The 23785-nt window shown below is 40.0% G+C and overlaps 6 protein-coding genes across 8 annotated transcripts; 3 read left to right on the forward strand and 3 right to left on the reverse strand.

Annotated features, from left to right (window-relative positions):
* Nucleotides 1-10: 10 nt before the first annotated feature.
* On the reverse strand, nt 11-5864 carry LOC18016493 (phototropin-2). Of its 3 annotated transcripts, none has more exons than XM_024156847.1 (22): nt 5737-5864; nt 5011-5570; nt 4706-4888; nt 4512-4603; nt 4137-4338; nt 3451-3673; nt 3222-3292; nt 2987-3093; nt 2852-2901; nt 2668-2772; nt 2525-2584; nt 2360-2449; nt 2006-2284; nt 1831-1911; nt 1651-1754; nt 1459-1508; nt 1206-1312; nt 998-1120; nt 791-842; nt 585-697; nt 366-506; nt 11-279 (listed from the first exon to the last, which is right to left on the reverse strand). In XM_024156847.1, the coding sequence occupies exons 2-22, from the start codon at nt 5520-5522 to the stop codon at nt 157-159; spliced, it is 2868 nt and encodes a 955-aa protein (XP_024012615.1). In that variant the 5' UTR covers nt 5523-5570; nt 5737-5864; the 3' UTR covers nt 11-156. The 3 variants fall into 3 exon arrangements, with proteins under 3 accessions (XP_024012615.1, XP_006401122.1, XP_024012616.1); XM_006401059.2 differs by lacking the exon at nt 5737-5864 and having other exon boundaries at nt 2006-2090; nt 2208-2284; nt 5011-5522; XM_024156848.1 differs by lacking the exon at nt 5737-5864 and having other exon boundaries at nt 203-291; nt 374-506; nt 2006-2090; nt 2208-2284; nt 5011-5726.
* Nucleotides 5865-6453: 589 nt separating this feature from the next.
* Nucleotides 6454-8729, forward strand: LOC18016492 (putative uncharacterized protein DDB_G0282133). The gene is made up of 4 exons (XM_006401064.2): nt 6454-6695; nt 6771-6950; nt 7047-7400; nt 7499-8729. The coding sequence occupies exons 1-4, from the start codon at nt 6492-6494 to the stop codon at nt 8678-8680; spliced, it is 1920 nt and encodes a 639-aa protein (XP_006401127.1). The 5' UTR covers nt 6454-6491; the 3' UTR covers nt 8681-8729.
* A 79-nt stretch (nt 8730-8808) lies between these two features.
* On the reverse strand, nt 8809-10368 carry LOC18016495. Its single transcript, XM_024155881.1, has 6 exons — nt 10043-10368; nt 9897-9950; nt 9725-9805; nt 9513-9582; nt 9215-9303; nt 8809-9124 (listed from the first exon to the last, which is right to left on the reverse strand). Exons 1-6 carry the CDS (start codon nt 10199-10201, stop codon nt 8990-8992), a joined length of 588 nt encoding a protein of 195 aa, XP_024011649.1. The 5' UTR covers nt 10202-10368; the 3' UTR covers nt 8809-8989.
* Nucleotides 10369-10416: 48 nt separating this feature from the next.
* Nucleotides 10417-17161, reverse strand: LOC18016494. The gene is made up of 25 exons (XM_006401065.2): nt 16990-17161; nt 16663-16777; nt 16512-16574; nt 16298-16399; nt 16035-16203; nt 15831-15929; nt 15507-15656; nt 15388-15427; nt 15229-15286; nt 15058-15140; nt 14712-14810; nt 14515-14630; nt 14261-14379; nt 14015-14085; nt 13721-13826; nt 13409-13548; nt 13103-13261; nt 12707-12810; nt 12286-12461; nt 11799-11988; nt 11606-11705; nt 11261-11429; nt 11040-11122; nt 10866-10942; nt 10417-10785 (listed from the first exon to the last, which is right to left on the reverse strand). Exons 1-25 carry the CDS (start codon nt 17056-17058, stop codon nt 10614-10616), a joined length of 2829 nt encoding a protein of 942 aa, XP_006401128.1. The 5' UTR covers nt 17059-17161; the 3' UTR covers nt 10417-10613.
* Nucleotides 17162-19406: 2245 nt separating this feature from the next.
* LOC18016496 (glucan endo-1,3-beta-glucosidase 6) lies at nt 19407-21457 on the forward strand. The gene is made up of 2 exons (XM_006401066.2): nt 19407-19879; nt 20157-21457. The coding sequence occupies exons 1-2, from the start codon at nt 19551-19553 to the stop codon at nt 21262-21264; spliced, it is 1437 nt and encodes a 478-aa protein (XP_006401129.1). The 5' UTR covers nt 19407-19550; the 3' UTR covers nt 21265-21457.
* Nucleotides 21458-21737: 280 nt separating this feature from the next.
* Nucleotides 21738-23574, forward strand: LOC18016497 (two-component response regulator ARR18). Its single transcript, XM_006401067.2, has 6 exons — nt 21738-21751; nt 21990-22196; nt 22289-22438; nt 22526-22876; nt 23007-23083; nt 23200-23574. The coding sequence occupies exons 2-6, from the start codon at nt 22067-22069 to the stop codon at nt 23572-23574; spliced, it is 1083 nt and encodes a 360-aa protein (XP_006401130.2). The 5' UTR covers nt 21738-21751; nt 21990-22066.
* The last annotated feature ends 211 nt before the right edge of the window (nt 23575-23785 follow it).

Raw genomic sequence — 23785 nt, forward strand, 5'->3', positions numbered from 1 at the left:
GTGCCTTTAATAACAAGAAAGAGCTGTTTTATGTCTGATGTATTATATATGTAAGCAACTACAGTACAAACAACACCTTTGCTTTATTGAGAAGAAGAGAGTTTTGCATTAAAATGAGACTCAAAAGCAGAAGAAGAAGGGAAGAGTAGGGAGGGTTTAGAAGAGATCAATGTCAATGTCCATAGAATTCACAAGCACTCCATCATCTTCCCACTTTATATCTTTGGCATTCGGATCTTTCTCTATTATACGCAACGGTGCATCCAATGGTGGAGGGCTCTGCAATCACTCCTAATATATTAGCCAACAAACACAAATGTGTGACACAAGATGATAGATATAAAAGCTATATTAGTTAGTCCTACCATGCAACGTATGAGAGGCCAATTGATCCCGCGGAAGAAGGCATGCTGTTTTATCTCATTTGCTCCACCTTTGGATCCTAACCGGCAACTCGGATCTCTATTTAGCAACATGTTGATCAACTGTCTACATACAAGACTTACCTGCACAAATACACGGTTAAAATTAGTATTTTTTTTGCTTTGAGAGAAACACAGGTTGTTACCAGATAGATAGCTCACAGGAATACTGCTGGGGAAGGTGAGATCTTTGTGCAAGATGTTGGCAAATGTCTTCTGCCTATTCTTACCCCTGAAAGGTGTGCGGCCATAAAGCATTTCATACAACAAGATACCTAAAGCAAACATACATATAAGAGATCAGCATATTAGATACAAAATGGGGCTGTGACGTAAGTTATATTAGGTAAGATGGTGGCAAATTATACCCAGCGCCCACCAATCAATAGCACTCGTATGACCAGCACCCGTGATTATCTCCTGAAATAATTAGGTGAATGATAATTAGAATACCAAAATCTGAAACACACTGAAGAGGAAGAGGAAGCAAAATTACTCTCCAATTCAATCCCAGGCGTGAGGATTACAAATTTACAAGAGATAAAAATCACGAAACATTAAGTGTGTCACCGTACAGGCGCAATGTATTCTTCGGTCCCTACGAACGAGTTTGACTGTGTAATTGGTTCTGCAACGAATGTTGGTAGTGGTTGACTCTTGGACTTCCTTCGTTTGTTAGGTGCAGGTGGATTAATAAGCTGCACATCATAATTCTCCTAATTATTAGATTCCTTTATATTACCAGTAAAAAACAAAAAAAGTGGAGTTATATAACAAACGTACCTGTGGTGTGCAGGACGTCATGAATGATAAATCAAAGTCGGCTAATACAATGTGTCCATCCTTCTTGAGCAGTATATTTTCAGGCTTCAGATCTCGGTATACAATTCCTATTTATGGAACATATATGCAAATTTTAAACGAAGCTGCTACATTGATTGAAGGAGGAAGACACTACTCAAGGCGTGTCGCTAAATGCATGAACAAAAAATGTTTTAGATTAGCAGAGACAGGGAAACCTTCCGCTATTTATTACCTAAGCAGTGAAGATATTCTAAGCCGATAACGACCTCTGCTGCATAGAACCTGATGACAAAGAGATTGATTAGAATAGCTCGTAAGGGCATAGTGTCCCCTATTTAGTTATTACACACACCACATTAATATTACTTCTGAGTTCTGACCAGTGGATCTTGTGTTACATATGGATTGGAGGAAAATAGGGTACCTTGCTGATTCCTCTGACAAAAATTTCATGGGTTGTTTGTCAAGCAGAGCAAACAACTCTCCACCGGGGCAGAAGTCTGTAATCAAACAAACATGCGTGGCTGTCTGGGGGGAAAGAAAAAACGATTTAGCAATACACAATAACTGAAATGATACAAACAAAAAAAGAAAAAACATATACCTGAAAGGAAGTGTAGAGAGTGGGAAGGAAAGGATGATCCAGAAGAGAAATGATTTCCCTTTCGATGCATGCTCGGTGAGCCTGTATAACGCTGCACGTTGTCAATGAGAGATATAATATAAATCTCAATTAATGGCTGTCCCTCTGAAAAGGGAACTCATTCTCCATCATATACCTTGTTACGATTCAACATCATTGTTTTCTCCATTGCCTTCATGGCATACAATTCACCTGTGCCTTTCAGTTCAACCAAATGGACACTTTGTAGCCAATAAAAAAAACAAAGGTAAATAATATAAGTATATACTAAGTAAAAGGAGATTTCAAGGACAGTTTTGACTTCAAGTTTACTGTTATAGACACAATGAAACAGGTACCTGCCAGTATCACCAGAGCCCAACGGTTTTATTGGCTTGAAATGATGTAGTCCCACTGTTTCGCCACTCGCTTGAATCTACAAAGGAGTCTATCGCAATCAAAACAGGATGACTGAGAAACAAAGTAAAAAGTAATGTGGTCTGATGCATGCCTTTTGTATGGCTTTCCAGGACGTACTCTCCTTATTGTGAGGCAGAGGATAGACAGGCTTTGAGTGTGCAGCCCACAAGTCTTCGGGCCGCTAAAACACATTGCCAATCGATTGAATTAATGTTTTCACATCTTACTTAAGTAATCATAAATTAATATACCTTACCGTATTAGCATCTGGAAGTTCTCTGACAGCTTCATCTACATTTGTTGCTGTAGCTTTTACCTGAATTACATATAACCAATGTGATAGTCTCCTTTGATGGAAATGGAATTTATAAAATGCATAGTAGGAGATGAACCACACACCAATTTAGAACTCTGTAATTCTGTTCTCTCTGACAAACGATTTTGGAGCGGCTCCACATGATCACTTCCATCAAGCTGCACACCGATGAAGTATTGAAGCTCTCCCTAATGATGAAAAAAGTCATGTAGTGAGCAACAATCCAAGGATCTGAGTCTCGATATATAACAAATATCTCATTGCTACCTTCTGATCACGCATAGGTTGCAAGTGGAATAAGTTCCAGAATTTCTTTCCTGCAATGATTTCGAGAGTTGATGATCACCCGAATTGAAAACTTTCAAGATGATTGTTTGAAAATGTTTGTTATCAGACAACTACCGCTCTTAGTGTAGTTTATCAACTGCACAGTTATTTCCCTTTGATCTCTAATTGCGTCTCTAATCTTTTGGACAGTCGCTTGATCTGTCTCTGGCCCCTGAAGAAACCTGAGGCCAACCACTTTAAACAAATTCATATCACAAAAATAAGAAAAGCACAGCCGAGAAGACTGCATAAGTAACAGGCATGATGAATTTCCTGAGTAAAAGACTCAAGGAGAAGAATATTCACATACCGACAGTTTCTACCCAAAATCTCCTCGCGTGTATACTCTGTCAATTCAAGAAAGCTGTCTGATGCAAATATCTGCAAAGAAAACGATTTGCGTTATCATTTCAAATTTATATGCTTACCACATGTACATACCAAACATAGTAACACACTTGACTAAGAAAAATCAATATAAGCAATATACCCTACAAAATTGAACATTCATATCAATTTCTAGACTGAAATAAACATACAATGGGATTATCGGGAAGACGAGGATCACTGATGACGAAATTCTTCTCTATGCGCTCAAGAGTGGTAGCTAGATCAATCCCTTGGCGTATATCCCTTTCTCTTTCTGAACGGTCAAAACTATCCCTCGGCTCTATTACTTCTGTGCTCAACACCAATGCTTCAGGTTCCACACTCGGAACATCTTCATGCTTTTTATTCGAGCTAAGCGATTTGCTCTTTGACCTGCACATTGCATGAGGATTGATCACAAATCATTCAGGGTATATACGTACAGCTTCAGATTAACTAACCAATCCATGTCAGAGGATACATTCTAAGGCTCAACACAAGGTTAGAAAATTATACAAGAAAAAAAAGAAACATATCACGAGTAGGACATTGCAGCAGTTGTAAGTTCCGTTTGGAATTATATATTGCACTAGGACATTATCCGAGTAATTTTGTTGAATTTATAGTAAAAATTGAATTTACACAACGACTAGAAGTACATCTTAACTCTATCGCTTGTTCCTTTTAGGATTGAGATTGTTTTGTACATTTCAACACTAATTTGCAATGATAACAAACAAGATGTTTTTCTGCAAACTTTAACACTTACATCAAAACTTTTGTGATCAAGATGCATGCCTTTAAGGATTTAATGTTTACGAAACTATCATGGATCTAATGGTGAAAAGGAACTCACCTCGTTGGAGTAGAAACACGTGTAGGTGTTCTGGCTGACTTCGAAGCCTCATCTGATTTTATAACTTGTTTACCAGGTGTAGTAGCACTATCAAGCCTCACCATAACATCATTGCTCACGGAGTCTCGCACTTGAGACTTGCGATGTTTTATTGTTTGCACGACCTCTGTGATGGAATCCAAAGCTTTCTCCTTCTGGCGAGCTGATACCATCATCAAGCGGATGACATGTTAAAATTTGTGGATCAGCCCACAAAAAAAAAAAAAAAAAAAAACAGTGTTTTTGATTTTTGGCTAAAGTATATCATTGTTCTCATCACACAAAAGAAAAGAGAAAACTTGTTAGTTTTATAAAGAGATGCGGGGAAGCAGAAACCATCATATCGGATTAGGGATTTAGAGAGTCCATTAGGCCTCAATGCTTTATCGTTTACGCCTTCTGTGTATTTGCTTACTTCAACCTGCATCCTGGAAACAAACAATGCAAAAGCAGATGGAAGTTTGAAGATGATTGATAGAGGAGACAGTCGATTGATTAGGAAAAAAACAGGGAGGGATTAAGGGAGTTACCCAATGAACTTGATGGTGTTGCCTTGGTCGTCTTTGATAGGAGTGACTGTGAGAAGATTCCAGAAGGGGGTTCCATCCTTTTTGTAGTTTAAGAGCCTTCCACAGTAACTTTTTCCATTCTTGACACAATCTCTGATTTTGGCAACCTCTTTCTTGTCTGTGTCCGGCCCTTGCAGAAACCGGCTGGAGTTTTTCCCACAAAAATTAAGACCCTTTTAGAGTAAGTTGGCATGGGTTTCAAAAGCAATATTATGCTAAGTAGACATTGAGGATTAAATTAGAAAAACATATGATAGGAGACATACCAGTTTCTTCCAACAATCTCCTTGGAAGAATAACCAGTCATGGTGAAGAATCCACTGCTGGCATACACTATAGGACAGTGTGGCTGTGTGGCGTCGGACACAACAAAGGTCTGCTGCAACGTTGAGAGAGCAGTTTTGAGCTCCTGGGATACTCTAGGGAAGGCCCCTGAATCAGAAGATGTTGATTCCTCGGATGACCTCCTAGACATCTTGCTTCGTTCCACTTCACTGGACACCTTGAAACTAATGCCATCTTCTCCTGAGTCCGGCTTAACAGCTGATAATCCCCATTCAGCAGTTCTCTCCACTAACTTAGCGGAATCTTGAAATTCCATCCACTTACTGCTTTTGCCTTTGCCGTTTCCATCGTGAGGCTTTGAAGAAGAAGAAGAAGAAGATGATGATCCGTTTACCTCTTTTCCACTCAAGGGGTTGAAGACCTCAAGGGATCTGCGTTCACTTAATGGCTCCAAATCGGTCAAGGGAGATGGAGGGGCTCTTGGCCTCTCCATATCGTTTCTTTATTCTCTTTCTTTTGGCGAAACAGAGTAATGAATCGGCTGCAAATCAAAACCAGACAAGTTTACCAGAGTTAGATAGACGGATGAGGCAGACACACCTGTAGTTCCCAGGAACATCCAATAAATGCCAATAAAGTGTTTGGAAGCAATCAACAAACACGTTAAAGAAGATGAAGGTTAATAAAATAAACAGAAAAAAAAATACCAGACGTGTAGCTTTATGAGCTGCAGGTCATGGATATATAGTACATGGCTTTAAAAGGGCAAAGACGATGAAAAAAAAAAAACTTTGAGAGTTAGGCAATAAAAACTACAACTGTACTTAACTCAATTATAGTTTTATCAAACCAATCATGTTTCTGAGGCTGCAAATGAGCGATGCGGAAGCCTGGGAGGATAGACATCGCTATCTTTATTCAAAACTCACATGGACCCATTTTTTCCCTTATAAAGGACCACACAACTCTGTTTCCCCTATATACGTGCACTCTTGTTCATCATTCCCTATTCCTTCCAATTTTCTTCATCATCACCACTAATTTATTACACATTCTCCAGTTCCATTACAATAATTCATTGACAAAAAACGACATGCTCTTCTCAGTTCGGTAAATGTATAATCGAAATCAAAAATTCGAACCCAGTAACTTACGAGTGTAGTAGCACACGCGCCATTTGATTAGACGGAAGACGAACACGTTTGAGAAAACGACTGTATCTTCACTCCCAGATCCTTTCGCAGACGACGAAACCACAATTTGTGATGTCTGTTTCAAATAATGCTGAAGAAATTAATAAACGGGACCCCAAAAACCTCATCAAAATATAAATTGTTTTTCCTGGACCTCTTCTTTTTCCCGCTAAAAGCCCATTAAGTACTCAATAATGGGCCTAGTTCTTAACATGTAAAAGTCGGGGAAGACGAAGGAGAAACTGAAGCGAGCAGCAGAGGAAAAAAAAATGGAGGGAGGCGGAAGCGGCGGCGGCGTTAGGCTTCACGTCGGAGGACTGGGAGAAAGCGTCGGGAAAGACGATCTTCTCAAGATCTTCTCTCCCATGGGTTCAGTTGATTCTGTCGAATTCGTCAGGACCAAAGGACGCTCCTTCGCTTACATCGACTTCTCTCCCTCCTCCGACAAGTCCCTCACCAAGCTCTTCTCCACGGTGAGCAGATTCGATCTCTCCCTTCTTTACCTCTTCTCTTCTCTCTTTCTCTTAACTCGAATTCGATTTTCGCAGTATAACGGATGTATCTGGAAAGGAGGGAAGCTGCGACTGGAGAAAGCCAAAGAGCATTATCTAGCTCGCTTGAGGCGGGGATGGGAAGAGTCAGCTTCCACACCTGATGACACCATTAAAGCTCCCGAAAAGTTCACCCCTTCAACTCAGATTAACATCTTCATCCCTAGACTCAGAAAGGTACCAAAAGCTCCTTGGATATTTGTGACATAGAACATGGTATAGTAACTAGGAGTAGGAGATTAGGATTGAGTATACTTTTTTGGTTTGGTGCAGGTGAAATCTCTGCCACTTAGTGGAACTGGCAAACATAAGTATAGCTTCCAGCGTGTTTCAGTGCCGTCTTCTCTTCCCAAGACCTTTTGCGATTGTGAAGAGCACTCTGCGTCTCTCACTCCTCGGGAAACCCATGTGCGTGATCTGGAAGCACTTAATGTGGGAATAAACGAAGAAGAAGTGAATATTATGAACTCGGTGATGTCTAAGCTCTTTGAGAACAATGACAACGATAACAATGATAACAACGATAACCTCATCCTCAATGATAACAACGATAACCTCATCATCAATGTGGTATCTAATGGGAACGATATGATGGACTCGGAGCTGGATATCTTGTCAAGAAAGCGGGTATTTGAAGCTGTTGACTTTCAATTTTCCTTACCCCTATAATTTGTCATCCACCTACGTTATCCCTGATCTGGCTCTTTTCTTTGATCTTAACTCAGAAATCAACTCTCAATGAAGCAAGTGGAGCAGGATATATTGAGGGACGAAAGGGAAACAACGTTCATCCAAAGAAAAAAAGGCAATCAATCATCCTGGAGAAAAATGGGAGACAGGAATCTTCACAGACCATAAGTGAAAAGAAGAAACCTTCTGAAGTCGATCCGAATAAGTCAACGGATGAACCTAGCAGGAAAATAGGTGTCAAGCGGTCGACTGACAATATTTCTTGGTCCCAAAAGTCTTCCTGGAAAGCACTTGTGGCCAATGGGAACAGCAATCATTTTACCGTATCCAGTTTCTTGCCAGGTGTTGGCTCCAATAAAGCAGTACAATCTGCATCCGGCAACACTGATCTTGCCGGGTTGCCTAGCCAAGAGAATTCAGAGGAGTTCGATGTGCCCAACTCTACTGAAAGGCCGACTGTGACTAAGATCAAGAAGACGAAACGTAAGCGCATAACTTCTACAATCATTGCAGAGAATGTAGCTGCTGAGGATGACATAGAGAAGAATGATATTGTTACTGACATAAGTGTGGAAGCGGAACCCCTGGAAGCAAGCACTGAGAACGATTGTGAGAATGACAATTTGAATGTGGAAACGGATGAGAATGTAGCAGAGGATTTGAATGCAGAAAAGGAAAGCTTAGACTTGAAGGATAATGTGGATCATGATGTGGACAAAGACGAGGCAGGGAAAGCATCCTTGGAAGCTCGTAGCAAGTCAACAGGAGGTTCTTCATGGCTTCAAAGGGCATCATGGACTCAGCTGGTTAGCGACAGGAGTGCTTCATTCAGTATAACTCAACTCTTCCCGGATTTAGCTTCTGACAAGAACGAAGCAGCTAGAGTGAACAACAATGGAGATGGCCAGTTCTCCAACTTTAACCAGAGTGAAAGTGGAATGAAACAAAGGGATAACTCGTGTAGCACCGCTAGTTTTGAAGCTGCAGGAGTCCAGGTGGATAGTACCCCTGTGAGAAGTTTAGAAGAGAATCGGCAGAGTCTGAAGGGTAAGAATGTCAGAGAGGGATGTAAATTGGCTGCGAAGATGCCGATTAGGAGAAAGATTGGCTCAGGAGAGACTTGCACTTTTATGAGAAGCGCAACTTCGTTGAAAGAGTGGGCAAAGGCTAAGAAGGCATTGAGCGAGCCCAGAAGAAAGAAGAAAAGTGAAGAATGAGTTAAGATTGTAACAGAATAGTCTCTTCAAATCATTTATTTGTTCCTCTGCAGTTTTGTTCTTTATACAATGCCTTTTTTATTTAAGTCATTCACGTACACTAGTATGGAAGCATTTGCCATTAGGTAGAAAGGCTAAAAAGCTGATTGATGAAATGAACTTCGACAATCAACGTAGATGTTGGTAAACAGATGAAGCATGAATACAAAAACCTGTAAGATGCAATATAATGTTTAACCAAGTTTTCGATGATAACTAAAAATGGCTGAACTGAAAGGAAAAGAAGAAGACAATGATAACAACCAATCCCTATCGATCTTTGAGTTCCTGCTCGAACTGGCCGAGTTTCAGGCGTATAGGGTCCAGGAACTGCTTCATATCCAGCCTAACCCGCTGCTTCAGTTGCTGGGAAAGCTCTTTGTCTTCGCCGAGCTTCACATCCACCTGCTCATTGCAAAAAGTGTGTATGAGTATACCATTCACATATCTTAACATCCTTCACTAACCATATCAAAGTCTATGCATAAAGTTTACCTCAAGATCATCAAGCTCTCCGAATGAGAACTCAGGAATGTCAAGGCTCCCCTTCACCTTCTTCATGTTGTCTTCAAATGACCACTCTCCTGAGGAAATCGCCAGTCATGTACGCAAATAAGTTGTATTTACACACGAACAAAGAGAATGAAAAGATAATTATCAACTATAAAACTCAAATGCAATATATCCGAATCTAAAGACTGGAATTTATGGGAATGGAGATAAAGGTCTATTCTTTTATCAACACATATACAAAATGAATTCTACAATGTAAAATATAAGTGGAGAGTCTTACCCTCGACTTTTAGGGAAAGCTCATAAGTATAGCCAACTCGTTTCTTGTTCCGAACTGTGACTAAGAAAGCCTAGCGAGGCGGAGGAAGAAGAAGGGATCATAAATGGAGTACAAACATAGAGAATACAAGGGGAGAGAGAGAGAGAGAGAGAGAGAGAGAGAGAGAGAGAGAGAGAGAGAGAGGAGATGATTAATAAGGAGAGGAAACTCACATCTCCAACGCATCTGTTAACATCTATAATCTCAGCTTTTCCAGAAGAGAATTGCAATGAACCAACTGATCCCAGCAGCTCCTGCCAGCACGATTTTAAAGTACCAAAAATACTCAAACATTGCCAGAGAAACGCAAAAGATAAACAAACAACAAAGAAGAGAAGTAGAAACCTTTAATCGCTCGGTGGCCCATTTGGTAAGACTCTTTTCCTCCCAGGTGCCAGCCTATGTAAACAAGACAAGAGTGAAAGCAGATCAGATAAGAGAATGAAAAGGACAAGAATGGTTAAAACAGGTGTAAGAAGAATAGGGAAAACCTGATTCCAGAGCGAGCCCAGGGAAGGAGCATTAGGAACGACGTCGTTATTGGTGAGCTTCTGGGGAAGAGGAGGAGGAGCTGCGTCTGCTGTTGCTTCCCTCACCCAATACCTATACGATGATCCTTCCTCTTTCTTCTTCTCCTCCTCTCTCTCCATCACTTGACTCTCTCTTTCTCTCTCCTCTCTCACTCGCTCCTTCTCATTCAATTTAGGGTTCCTCCGATGCCTCGGGAACTTTCCAGCCTCAGATCCAATTTTTCTATTATTTTCTTACGAGTCTTTGTTATTCCGAGATTGGCTAAAGATGCTGCTCTCGTCACCTCCAAAGGGCCCACTGGTGACCCAAACACACACAAAACAAGGCTCTTTTCTTTCGATCTTGTCTATTATTTATCTCTTCAACTACCAACTTTGCGTAAGTTCTACATTTGCAATTCCCGTAACGGATCAGATATAGATTACAACAATTCTTGCCCAACTGAGCTACAAAAAGAGTGATGAAACTCTGTTTCAGAAAGGGACAAAAAAAAACTTGTATGGGATTTTCTTCGTTTTATATTTTGAGACATCAGTTGATTTTTGGCTTAGGAGCTCTTGGCTTGAAGACAGCGTAAAGAAGAATCACAACTACGAACAAGGCAGGAATTGTGGTCATGTCCATTTCCACTTTCACCTTCCTCATTTTTGTGCAGTGAATTGGGTGCAGAACGTCCACCGTTGCATTCACTTCCTTTAAGAATCTGATATATAAATGAAAGCCTGATTGATTAGCAATCATTCCTTTTAAACTGTAGCAGCAAAGTGTAAAAAGTGTACTAACCCGCTTGTGGCTTCCTCTAAGGTATACAGAAATCTCATGGCATCCCCATAACGTGTTTCTCCCGCAATAGTCGAAAGCTGTTAGTATATAACATACACATCATTTCAAGCCTTCCAGCAACACAGGTTTTTCATAACCGAAGAAAGCAAATCAAAGGAATAGATGTGAACTCACTCGTCTCCACAGGCTAACCACGTACTTATACTTGTTCATCAGCTCACGTTCCCTCGATTTGAAGGGCTTAAATGATTTTTCATCTTGATTCTGAGTCAAGGATAAGAACACAAGCACATATAATGACGAGCAGCCAATACAAGTTCTTTATACTTCTAAGTCAAAACCTCTACTGTTCTACAGGCATAAAACATATATATAAAAAAATATCCAAAGGATACTCGTTCGCTCCAGACGCAGAAGATGAATCCCTGAATTGACTGCTTGTATTGATTCTTCAAGCGCCGTAATCATATAGCTCCGGCCAATGGTGTCAGATTGAAACTGTGAAAGGTGCCAACCTTGAGAAGTTATGGAAAAGGGATTGCAACCCACTGACCATGTCCAGTCCTGTGAAACACAATTTTTTTAAGATGCCAAAACAGACCATCAGCTTCTTTTGCCTGAAGATTATAATCAGTATCTGTGCTCGGTTCACAAGATTGCAGTTGTTACCAGCAACAGAAAAATATTCATGAAACGACAACGCAATGCTATCTGGTATAATCTTTAAGCATAACTTATACCTCAATTGCACTTTCATGAGCTACACTGTAGACAAGATGAAGAGGAAGCAATCCGGCTAGATGTTCAGCAACAGAAGCCATGGCCGCTTTCATCGGGGTCCTATGTGATAAAGATGAAGGAATCAGGAAAGACTCATCTACACTAAGTCGCGGATGATGCTCAAATTTTAATCAAACATGTGTGTGTTATAACCTTAGATCCCATAAAAGTGATCGCCCGTTGCATTGCAAATGGCTCTCCCATGAAGATGCCTCCGACTGAACAACAACGACCATATTTGAAAGCGCCTTTGCTTGATAATGCTTGTCAATCAGCAGCGGATCCCCATTGATGAGCCAAAAGATAGGAACCTCAAGAGTTGACCTGCTGTGGGCATGACCTCCTGAGTTGTATACAAGGATGGTTCACAGTGTCAATGTCAATCACGATGTATCACATCAACCAATGCATGTAGCAAATAGTCTCAACAGTAATCATCTATATAGATGTGTGATCCATAGTATCTACATTAAATAAATTTCGACAGAATAAAGGAACACCAAAGCACTTTTACTAGTAGTAAACAGTTTCTAGCTAAGCATCACGGAAAGGCTTCATTTTATATTACAACAAAACGGATCAACGGAAACTACTTCACAAAAATTACTTTTAACAGAGAAAGTTTCTGTTCTTAGCTGACCTTTAAGGGAAGTGTGATCGTTCAGTCTCTGTAATTGATACTGCAGGATTGAAGAATCAAGATATGAACGAACAGTCTTCCGGTAAGTTCCATTAACAAGCAATAGAGGTACAGCTGCTGCCCTTCGGGCTACTGAAAAAGCCATAGCCAAGGCTGGATCCTCAGAGAGCGTTAACCTATGAAAATTGTTATCGACACTTCAATATAGATCGAAGTTGCATATAGAAATCAGATGAAAAGAAAAACAACCTAAGAATAATAAAAAATATTTCTCTCTTTTCTTGGTGCCAAGACAATCTACTAGTTCTAACCATAGTTTGAGGTACATTTCATCAAAGAGGGTCAGAAAGATCAAGCGTAATAGTAATAAGTTACGCAGGCGGTTGTAAAACTTAAGAACTAAAATCCTTTCAGTACATACATATGCTGGCTGAACATAGGCTTCTGAGAAGGTAACAACAGTGAAGAAAGTCCATCCATGAGGGCCTTGAGGTCCACTGGCAGCTGTTTGATTTGTCGAACTTTCTACATCAAATAAAGTTACAGGGTGAAGACCTCTTTTCAGCATCTATAGAAACGAGATTGAAAAAAAATCAGGCAATGATACTGGCAGGATGAAGTGCTTATGCTTTTTAGCAATAGTATTCCATTCTCAGACATAAGTTACATAACCTTTCAGAATAAAAGGACATAATATATTCTATAATCTTACGTTTTGTTCATCCCATACATGTCTTTATCCTAGTGACTTTAGATTATAAGACAAATATGCTAGACCTGATGGGAAACCCTTTACACCCATTTGACATGAACATACCTCTTGTGTGATGAAGATCAGCTGAAAAGATATCTTCTCATAATGATGAAATGCACCATCAGCAACTGAGGGTGATATTATATGTCTCATTGATCCCCACAGAGTAGAACCCAAATGTGCAAGGAACGTATCACGTGCAACTGTGTAATTTTGGAACTCCTGTGCAGTGGACATCACAATGCAATGTGTCACATTTTCTTATATAAAACTGATACATTATGATTCCAATCCCCTTTACTGAGAAAATCCTCAAACCAGCAAGGGAGATAGCAGCAGAAGAAAAAAGCCGTGGGACCAAGAAAATACCTCATGCTCATCGCTAAACAAATTCCAGCTCTCCATTCGTTTTAGTGCATCAATCGCTTTTTTCTTGTGAATCTCATCATGTTCATCTCCTTCAAATGACTGGAGCTCAGTTTTTAAATCCCGCATTCGCTCATCAAGTTCTTAGACATGGAAAGTGAAGACAAAATGAGAAAATGCACACAAAAAAATCGAAAGAGTTAAGAAATAATGTGGGAGCTATGTGAAATCCTTCTTTGAGACCAAGAAATAGAAAATAAGAAGAGGGTACATGAAAATTAAAACTCATAAGGCTGCGTTAGAGAATACAAGCACCTTCACAAAGAGCAAGCTTCACTTTCCTTCCCTTGCAGTGCTTGAACGCAAATAGTTCATATACATCAATCTCCGCTAGAAGAATGTCAACAGCCTGATGGTCTTTCTGAGAAAACAAGAGCAATACTGAGAAGTGTGGGCCAAAAGCATTTCAAACAAGGAAATGGAAAACATAACTCAGAGACATTGGACGCTGTAAACATGAACACATGTGCATTTATCCCACATGCATCAGCCTCAAGAAAAATACAGCTCTAAGGATCAAGATCCGTTAATTCAGCAATCAAAACATACCTCTCCAAATACGGAAAATTTATCTTGAATTGCAGCTTGCAGTTTGTCTTCTGCTTCATCTTCAGATATTTCTAGCAGGAAATAAAATCGTGGACACAAAATTAACGGAAAGTGAGGAAAAGTTCTGTGAAAATGAAAGACGGCCAAAGAATGACAGAGATGCGTCATTTAAAGTTAAGGTAAATAGTCAGAAGTTTACAACTTATATAGAAGCCATAATGCAGGAGAATTTATTGTGAATAGTACCTGCAACTGCACCAATAGTCTTTCCCACATTTGGGAAACTAAGTTCTGTTCGTACTCCTTCCCCACCGACAGAAGGTCCCCATGAAAAAGGGCCAGCAGTTAAATCAATGAATGCCCACCTGAGGGGAAGAGTTCACAAAATCATGAAACATACAGCTTTGTCATTTAATTGGCATGCATAAGATGCGCTCTAAGACAGAACCACAAGGTTAAATACATGTACACACATGCATTGAGAGCTTCAGAAAAGCAACCTGCCCTTTCCGATCCAAATATCTGTCAGACATTCTGCGTTAAGATTGCTAATGTCTCCAGCTCTTAAACCCTTTTCTAGAAAAAGCTTCATATCTTCATTTTTCCCTTGAAGCAACTTGAAATTTCCATTGAGAAAGATCCAAAGTTTAGCACATGTGAGGAAATTCATTCAGAACAATAAAAAGAAGATTGGTACCTGCAAAACCTTATTCTGAATGAGCTCGGCTGCATCTTTACCATGAGATAGCTGTTCCAATTTGTTAAGAGCATCCTGGCATGCATTGTACCACTCGGCCTGAAATTAAGACAACAATGAACATTGTAAAACACAAAAGCCAACATTGTAAGACATACAGAAACACCAGATACTTGCACCACAAATGATCTGGTTCTCAAATGTGAGTATACTAGTATAGTCATTGCAACAATCCCGCAGGACTAAACACATTGCCAAACTAAACTTCTGCGACATCTTACAAACTTTAAGTCTAATCAATGGAATAGTAATACTTGAGCATCAGGGTGGAGCTAAAATAACTAACCGTATCAGTCTCCTCCGCATTTGTCCAGGAAAATTTCAGCATTGGATGTTTTTCGTACAATGGCTTCCTCACCATATCAAATGCTACAACATACTCACAACAGGTATCAAATAAGAAACTAGAATCTACATCAACAATGGGAAAATAGCGTTGTTATTTGCCTTTCTGTACCTAAAATATTTTCTGATGGCTTTCCAGACTGTAGAAGTTTTTTTATAGTGTCCTTGTTCTGCGTAAAATAAAAAGAGTAATATGAACGTGGGATATACATATAAGCACTTGGCAGGAAACTTAACCAAGAGATCATAAACAGAATTGAGAGATAACCACCTCTTTCAGATAAGATATCTCTGAGTCTGAAAAACCTCTCCTGCAAAACCCTTCTGTAAGTCTAGTATGTTCCTCGTCCGAGATATAATAATGTGATAGGAGAAATAACAGGTGCTCACCGGTATCCATATTTGCCTCTTTTAATATCACGTTTGGGATTTAATATAAATACGTTGTATGCATCCCCAAGATGAAAATATTCAACAAGGCTAGAGAAAATGAATTCCATCATCTCAACATCAACTTGTCTTAGAGCATTTTCCTCATCTCTGTTACCATTTAAAAAAAAAAGAGATAAAATCATATAAAAATAGCACTCTAAAAAAAAGAAAAGGTCGCAAGCAGCTATCATGAGTGACTTAAAGCTGCCATGTATAAGAAATTGACCAGTAACGGACTTCCATGACATAAACTGAATAAAGAAACCCTTTGAAATGTATTACCCATTGGTAGAAATGTCATCCTTGCGTGCTAAAACCTTGATGGCGTGTTCGATTACTGCTGTCACCTTTTCTCCCATTTGTATAGCATGAACAGAAAAGCTGAAAAAGGGTAAAAATAATGCCCAATTAGCGTCTAGATAAAATCAACACCACCATTGCGAATGAACCGCCAGGAAACAAGTTAGAAAAAAGAGAATACTGTACTTGTAGTTCAGGCGACTGATTATAGGAAGATGGTGTTTCGACTGCTTTTCAATGTTTGTCTTGTAAAAGGGATTGAGAACTTCTTTGGTTTGTGGAATTCGAGTATGCTCAAACATGTGATCAATTTTGTTGAACCAACGCTCAAGTTCCTCGGGAAGGAGTTTGAACTCTGGAGTATGTGTAGAAAATAGTTATGGACAAAAGAGCAGAATCAAGCGATGGCTCCAATTCAAATAAGAACAACAGAGGCAGCAGTTACTCACCTTGGTTACCTTTTCCATCAAAGCCTATGAAAATAAAATTGACTGGCACGGGAAGATAGACAGAATCGATTTCCATAAGCTCTAGGTAACTCGCGATACTTCCTGAAAAAATGCAAGTCAAGAACCGTAAAAAATTGGATTGAGGTGTTGCTAATTGAGCTAGCTATGTCCTTAAGGATCCACAGGAACTGAGAGAAAAATGAAAGGCAATCACCTGACTTAGTGTAATTCAGCACACCGAAATTCGAGTGGACTGAAGACTCCAGATCATCAAAATCTGAAAACAGCAAGCAAAATAAAAAAGTGTGATGTAAAGGAACACATATGAAATCGAAAAGCAAGGGAGGCCTGCAGACAGAACATACCGCTACGAAAGACAGACTCGCTCCAAAATCTGCTTTTGTCCTTGAGATTGAACAAGGAAAACACAGAAGACTTCCCCGTCTTATGTGGAGCTCCATGTGATAGAGATGGCAGGAACTAATCACGAAATCAATCGGAACAAATCACGCAAACTCGATTGAGAAAGAGATGTAATATTGAAACGAAAGCCTATGCACATAACATCGCATTTCAAAATTGTTATCAGGAAATTAAAAAAAGCACCAGAACTCAAGAGAAGAGGTGGAAAGCAAAATAAATGTATTTGATCAAATACTCCTCTTGCGACGGATCGAAGGAAGGAATCGTACCATGATAGCAACACAAATAGTGAATATGAGCTTGGAAACTGATCTGTTCCCAGCCACGAATCTACGCATCGTCTTCGTTTTCTTCTTCTCCTAGTAAATGGTAAATCGTAGTAGGGTTTTGCTCTTTCCTCCCGCAAAATTTCCTACACTGGCTACTGTATTTTTCTGCTGTCTTGGGTCTTGCCCACAAATTGATTTTTCTTCTTCTATTAGCCAAAACTGTTTCCGTCCCTCTCAAAAGAATTAAAAAAAAAAAAAAAGATATATTATTGTGTCATCAAAAATATATAGCTTTTTCATTTTTTTCGTCAAATATATAGAGCTAAATGTAAATTAATTTATACAACCTGTTAATCGATTAAGATGGTGCATAAAATCATACTAACCAAACCATCTCTGTAAGAAGCACTTGGTACTCTATACGTCATGTATCCATACCAAAGATGGTTTTACTAGGTGAAACCATGATATCATTAATATATAGAATTCTCTCAATCCTGACAAGAATGTCCTCAATCGCAAATAATGATGCATTTAAAGTTAAACTAAAATGTCATGTGCCACCAAAAATTGAATAGTTTTGGTGGCATATCTTCCATAACCTGTTGCAAAGCCTTAAACAGAAGGAATGTGAGGATTGAAGATAGTTATGCCGTAAATACTTGTCAATTATGCGGCAAAGTAGTGCAGAGTACTAATCACATTATCTTTCCAATGTAGAGTTAGCACAGAAGTTTGGGAGCTTGCTCCATTGTTCAACTCTTTAGATGATCAATTTCTATCAAACTCTCTCCTCGATAATGTTGCATCTTTTCCTTATCAAGAACATCACGTGAACTACATCTCTGGCTCTATTTTCTTTCTTGGATGGAGATTGTGGAAAACGAGAAAGGGTATGATTTTTCTTTCCTTCTCAAGTATATTCCAACACTTCAATTTTCTTTTTTTTTTTTTTGCCATACCAAAAGATGGTATATTCCAAATACAGTGACTTAAGCATTTTTTATAACTTAATGTTTGGAACAATGGAAAAAAAAATGGCAGAAACAGGGCAAAAACTGTAATCCTTTCCTTACAAACAAGTTGAAGTCGACATTAGTTCTCTCAAACTTTCCATGAAGCTATTTTTTTTGTTAAAGGGCTTACTTGAATATAAAGAATGTTAACAGATAAAAAGAATCAAACAAGAACCAAAAGAAGCCAAGGGAAAGTTCAAAAGGAGGAACAGATTACAAGGATCATAAAAGGTAGAACATGCCTATCACAACACGCTTTACCGCCAATCAACCAAAAGAAGAGAAAGCTGATAAAAGAGACCAGTCAATTCGGCGACCAATGGGCAACAAGGCTATCGCCATATTTCGAGCCGATTTGAAGAAGAGCCCGGGATTTGCTTCTTAGAACAGACATAATCTTAAGGAAAACCTGAGAGGGTCTGAGAGAAATACCATCATGAAATCTTCGGTTGCGCTCAGACCATATCTCAAACATCGAGGCCTGCCATCCCTGGACCAAAGCAAAGAAATGGTCCTTTGACGATGTCGCTGTGGGGAGCCAAAGAACGACCTTATTCCACGGTCCAGGAATGAATGATAAGTGAAGATGAGCTAGCACTCTTCGCCAAACCTCATAAGAATAGGTGCATTCAAAGAACAGGTGGTTTCGCGATTCAGTAGAGGTGCCACATAGTAGACAAGTGTCTTCGACATCCAAACCCCAAGCAGAAAGTCTATCCAAAGTGGGATTTCTGTTGAGAGTAAAAAGCCAGGCCGAGAAAGCATGCTTCGGAATAGCGACCTTATGCCAAACAAGAGGAAACCAGGCCACTTGGGCTTTGGGAATTCTAATCGTATCCCAAACCATATTTTCCATGAAGCTATTGCAAAGGCTAATACATATTTTGCTTTATAATGCATCTTTTTAGATCTTAGAAGCTGAAAAGGGTGGAGCTAGATGGTCAATCCAAGATACTTGAATCCCCTTAAGTCTGTGACAAAAAAAAAAAAATCCCCTAAAGTCAACAGCAGTGACATTTTGTATGGCTGTTTAGTCAAGAGGCTTGGTCCTTGGATTTACTCATGTAACATTATGTGGAGATTCAAAGTCGCTCTTCCATGTTCTTCAGAGTAATGTATCAGATTGTGTAAGAGAAATTTGTGTAAACTCTGCTAAGTAAATTATTCGTCTTTTTTGGTCGAAACTGCTAAGTAAATTAATGTACGTAGAAAAAAAAATTAATGTACGTAGAATAATTCAAGGGAAAAAAATACATACATTTGGAGCTGTAGAATTAATCTTCCCGATATGGGCCTGTGATAAAGAAGCCCATATATCCGTTAAAAGCAAGGGACCACAAACCAAAGACATCGATGCTTACGTGTCATTTTTGTCGTTGTGGGTTACCAAAAAAACAGCGGTCACTTGCTCGTGCGTGGTCGCTTTAAAACGCAGTGGACTGTACAGCTAAGCTCGAAGCTCAAAGCTCAAACTCTTTTAAGCTCAAAGCTTAGTGGGTTGTATAGCTTTTTAGTGAAAAGAAGGGTCAGATCGGCTAGCCTGAGATGGGGTGGGGTTTCTTGGTGGTGTTGTTAACGGTGTCTCTGGTTTCTCAGAGGGCAAGTTCGATCGGAGCGAACTGGGGCACACAGGCGTCGCATCCTCTTCCGCCGGATATAGTGGTACGGATGCTGAGAGACAACGGTATTCAGAAAGTGAAGCTCTTCGACGCCGAATACGACACACTCAGAGCTCTGGGCAAGTCCGGAATCGAGGTTATGGTTGGTATTCCCAATGAGATGCTCGCCACTCTCGCCTCCAGCCTCAAAGCCGCTGAGAAATGGGTTGCTAAAAATGTCTCTACTCATATCTCCACCGATAACGTCAACATCAGGTTCCCTTTTCCTTTTTTTTTTATCTTTCTTTTTTATCAACTTTCCTTTTTTAGGGTTCCACATTTACACTGTTCAAGTTAGAAAATTGGGAATCAGAGACTTGAGTTTGGGATTCTACTAGACAGTAAAGTAGGTTGTGTCTAGTGAATTGTACTGAAATCACGGGTTACACGTCTTTGTCTGAGATAATTCCACACACATGTCTTTAACTGTATATATCAAACCACTTAAACTAGGTTGCTGAATCTTGATCCTCTGATTTGGGTTGTTGAACAGATACGTTGCTGTTGGCAATGAACCTTTCCTATCAACTTATAACGGGAGCTACCTTAGCACTACTTTCCCTGCGTTGCGGAACATCCAAATCGCGTTAATAAAAGCCGGGCTTAGAGACCAAGTTAAGGTCACTTGTCCCTTGAACGCTGATGTCTATGACAGCTCCACCACTTTCCCTTCAGGAGGAGACTTCAGAGCCAATATCCGTGACCTCATGATCACCATCGTCAAGTTCTTGAGCGATAATGGCGGCCCTTTCACTGTTAACATCTACCCTTTCATCAGTCTCTACAACGACGCCAATTTCCCAGTCGATTACGCCTTCTTTGACGGAAACTCACAGCCAGTGAGCGATGGTGGGACTTTCTACTACAACATGTTTGACGCAAACTACGACACGCTTGTGCATGCCTTGGAGAAGAATGGGTTTGGAAACATGCCCATCATAGTTGGTGAGATTGGGTGGCCAACCGATGGAGACAGGAATGCTAACGTGGAGTACGCTAGGAAGTTCAACCAAGGGTTCATGTCCCACATCTCAGGAGGGAAAGGGACTCCGAGAAGGCCAGGCCCAATCGATGCCTACTTGTTCAGCTTGATAGACGAGGACGCCAAGAGTGTTCAGCCTGGATACTTTGAGAGACACTGGGGGATTTTCACATTTGATGGCTTACCTAAATATGCGTTGAACCTGGGGACAACTAACACAGGAGCTCTGATTCAGGCCAAAGGTGTGAGGTACTTACAGAGGAAGTGGTGTGTGATGAAGCCAAACGTGAGGTTGGACGATCCGCAGGTGGCTCCAAGTGTGAGCTACGCGTGTAGCCTAGGGGACTGCACTAGTCTCGGGGTTGGGACCTCTTGTGGGAATCTGGACGGGAAGGAAAACATATCTTATGCGTTCAATAGTTACTATCAGATAAACGACCAGCTAGATACAGCGTGCAAGTTTCCAAACATATCAGAGGTGACCAAGACGGATCCATCAACCGGGACCTGCAGATTTCCGATTATGATTGAGCCTTATTACGGTGGGGCTGTTCACGGCCAAGTTCTCTTCATGCCACTGCTGCTGGCCGCAGCCATCACCGTGCTCTCTATTTTTTGATGGTTTCTTGTCAATTTGTAACTCTTATGTGTGATGGTTTTTTTTTTTACTTTTCTTGAATTCTAGTTTCCCCTCCTTAGAGCAAGTGAACATAGTGCATTTTGAAGGAACCAAAATGATTCTAAAGATGCAAAGCCATCTTTATGTCGTTTCAAATCTGGTAATTATGGTACTAACATTCTGAATAAGATTTTTGTCTGATGTTTAGCACATTTGATATCCCTAATCTCCATACAAGTAAACAGTAATAGCAGCGGTCCAGCGACTCTGGTCTATCTTAAGTTATGGCTTATGGGCTTTCGTTTTGTCTCGTCTGTTGGGCTTTTAACTCTTTTGGGCTTTTAACTCTTTTGGTGCATTCATTTTAAGTGTGTTTATATCTAGAGATGGTGTTAATCTCTTATCTTAATTAGTTTAGGATTTGATCTCATCTAGACCTTGGGATTCATGACCTCTCTTCCCTTCCGTTACGCCGCTTCTACAACAGGTAAGGTAATAAATAGCACATTTTTGGTGCATTCATTTTACACATTGATATAGAAAAGGAAAACTTGTCTGCCAGAATAGGAAAACTTGTCAAGATATAACAGAGGAGCATATCTACAGAATAGGTAAAGAGGAGCCAAAATAGTTAGGAAATCTGTGAATATGTGGAGAAATCTAGACCGGAATAATGGGAAGTAATCAGTCACTTCTTTCCTTAAAAATTTGCATATAGTTCTCAGACTGCAGGTTTTCAGAATAAGAAGAAAGTGAAGAGAAGGGAAGAGAGGAGACTTGTTGCAGACGCATTGCATCAGATATGGAGTTGTTGAGCGCTGAAGAGAGAATGACTAAGCAGTTTCCGGTAGGAATGAGGGTCCTTGCCGTAGATGACAATCCAACCTACCTTGAGAAACTAAGAGACTTGATGCTTCTCTGCAAATATCATGGTACTTATATTCTTTGCTTCTGTTACTTTATGTTTTTTCTACCTGTCTATGAAAGCGTGGGATCGAGATGTTGTTTTTGATTGATATGCCAGTGACAACGACAACAGAGTCGAAGAAAGCTCTAGAAATGCTGAGAGACAAGAGAAACATGTTTGATCTGGTTATAGCCGATGCAGAGATGCTGGAGACTGATGGCTTCAAGTTGCTTGAAATTGGTCTTGACATGAACCTTCCTGTCATCAGTACGTGTCCCCTTCCTCGCTTTTTATTTTCCTTATCAACACTAGTCTTCGACTCCTCATCACTCTTTGTGTGTTCATTTTCTCAAGTGATGTCATCTCATAACGACTACGACAGTGTTATGAAAGGTGTTACACATGGCGCGTGTGATTATCTGGTCAAGCCTGTTGGCCTCAAGGAGCTTCGTAGTATATGGCAACATGTTGTTAAGAAGAACATTAACAAATTCGCAAAAAGCATAGGCCCTTCTGATTCCCAACTCTCCCAAAGTATCAGCAACAACCAGAAAGACAAAGTCAGTGACAGTGACAGAGAAAAGAAAGATGGTGAGGGGAGTGAACACAATGTCCAAGAGCCATGTTCCCTGAAGCCTCGTGTCCCTTGGACACCGGAGCTCCACCAGAAGTTTGTCACTGCCGTTGAGCAATTGGGTATAGAAAGTTAGTTTGCCTTAAAAAAAACCTCTTTTTGACCTTTCCTAATGTGTGATATATGTTGCCATTCTTACTTTCTGCTAAAGGTTTATTTTGATGCTTGCATATGTGGATTTCTCGTTGGTCTCCGTTACAGAGGCCGTTCCTAAGAAAATACTTGATATCATGAATATAGAAGGTCTCACGCGTGCAGACGTAGCCAGCCATTTGCATGTACTAATTAATCAATTTCTCATTCTCTTTTGCATTTTGCTTCTGCCTTTCCTACTATATAATATTGGATGATGAAAATGGTTCGACTTGTTTTTCTTCTCTGGTTTTGGTTGCAGGAGAACAGACTATCCTTGAAAAAGTTGAACGAACATCAGCAGCAGAACATGGCTCCAGATGCATTTGGACCAAAAGTCGAGAAAGTGGATCTGTTTCAACCAACTACAACAACTCCACAAGAGCCCCTTCTCTTTCCTAAAAGCAAGAGCTCAGCGTACAGTTGCTATCAGATAAACAACAAGCAGCAAGACTACAAGACAGCCATTAAAATATCAGAGCTGACTAAGAAGGATGATCCTTCCTGCAAATTTCCGATTATGATAGAGCCCTTTTCGTACGGTGGGGCTACTCGGAGACACAGGTTCTTCTTCCCATTGATGCTAGCTGCCGCCATTGCACTCTCTACTTTCTTATGGTTTTTTGTCAGTTTGTGATTGGCTGCAAATTTTTATGTTGCCTTACCTCAAAACAATGCCATGTTCATCAAGACAATCACTTGTGATTGGCTGCAATTTTTTTAATGTTTCCTTACCTTAAAAACAATGCCATGTTCGTCAAGACCATCACTCCAAAAATAAGATTTGTCTTGAATTGCAGCTTGCAGTTTGTTGGACACAAAATTAACGGAAATTGAGAAAAAGTTCT

Source organism: Eutrema salsugineum, unplaced genomic scaffold (genome assembly GCF_000478725.1).
Source record: "Eutrema salsugineum unplaced genomic scaffold, Eutsalg1_0 scaffold_2, whole genome shotgun sequence".
NCBI lineage: Eukaryota > Viridiplantae > Streptophyta > Magnoliopsida > Brassicales > Brassicaceae > Eutrema > Eutrema salsugineum.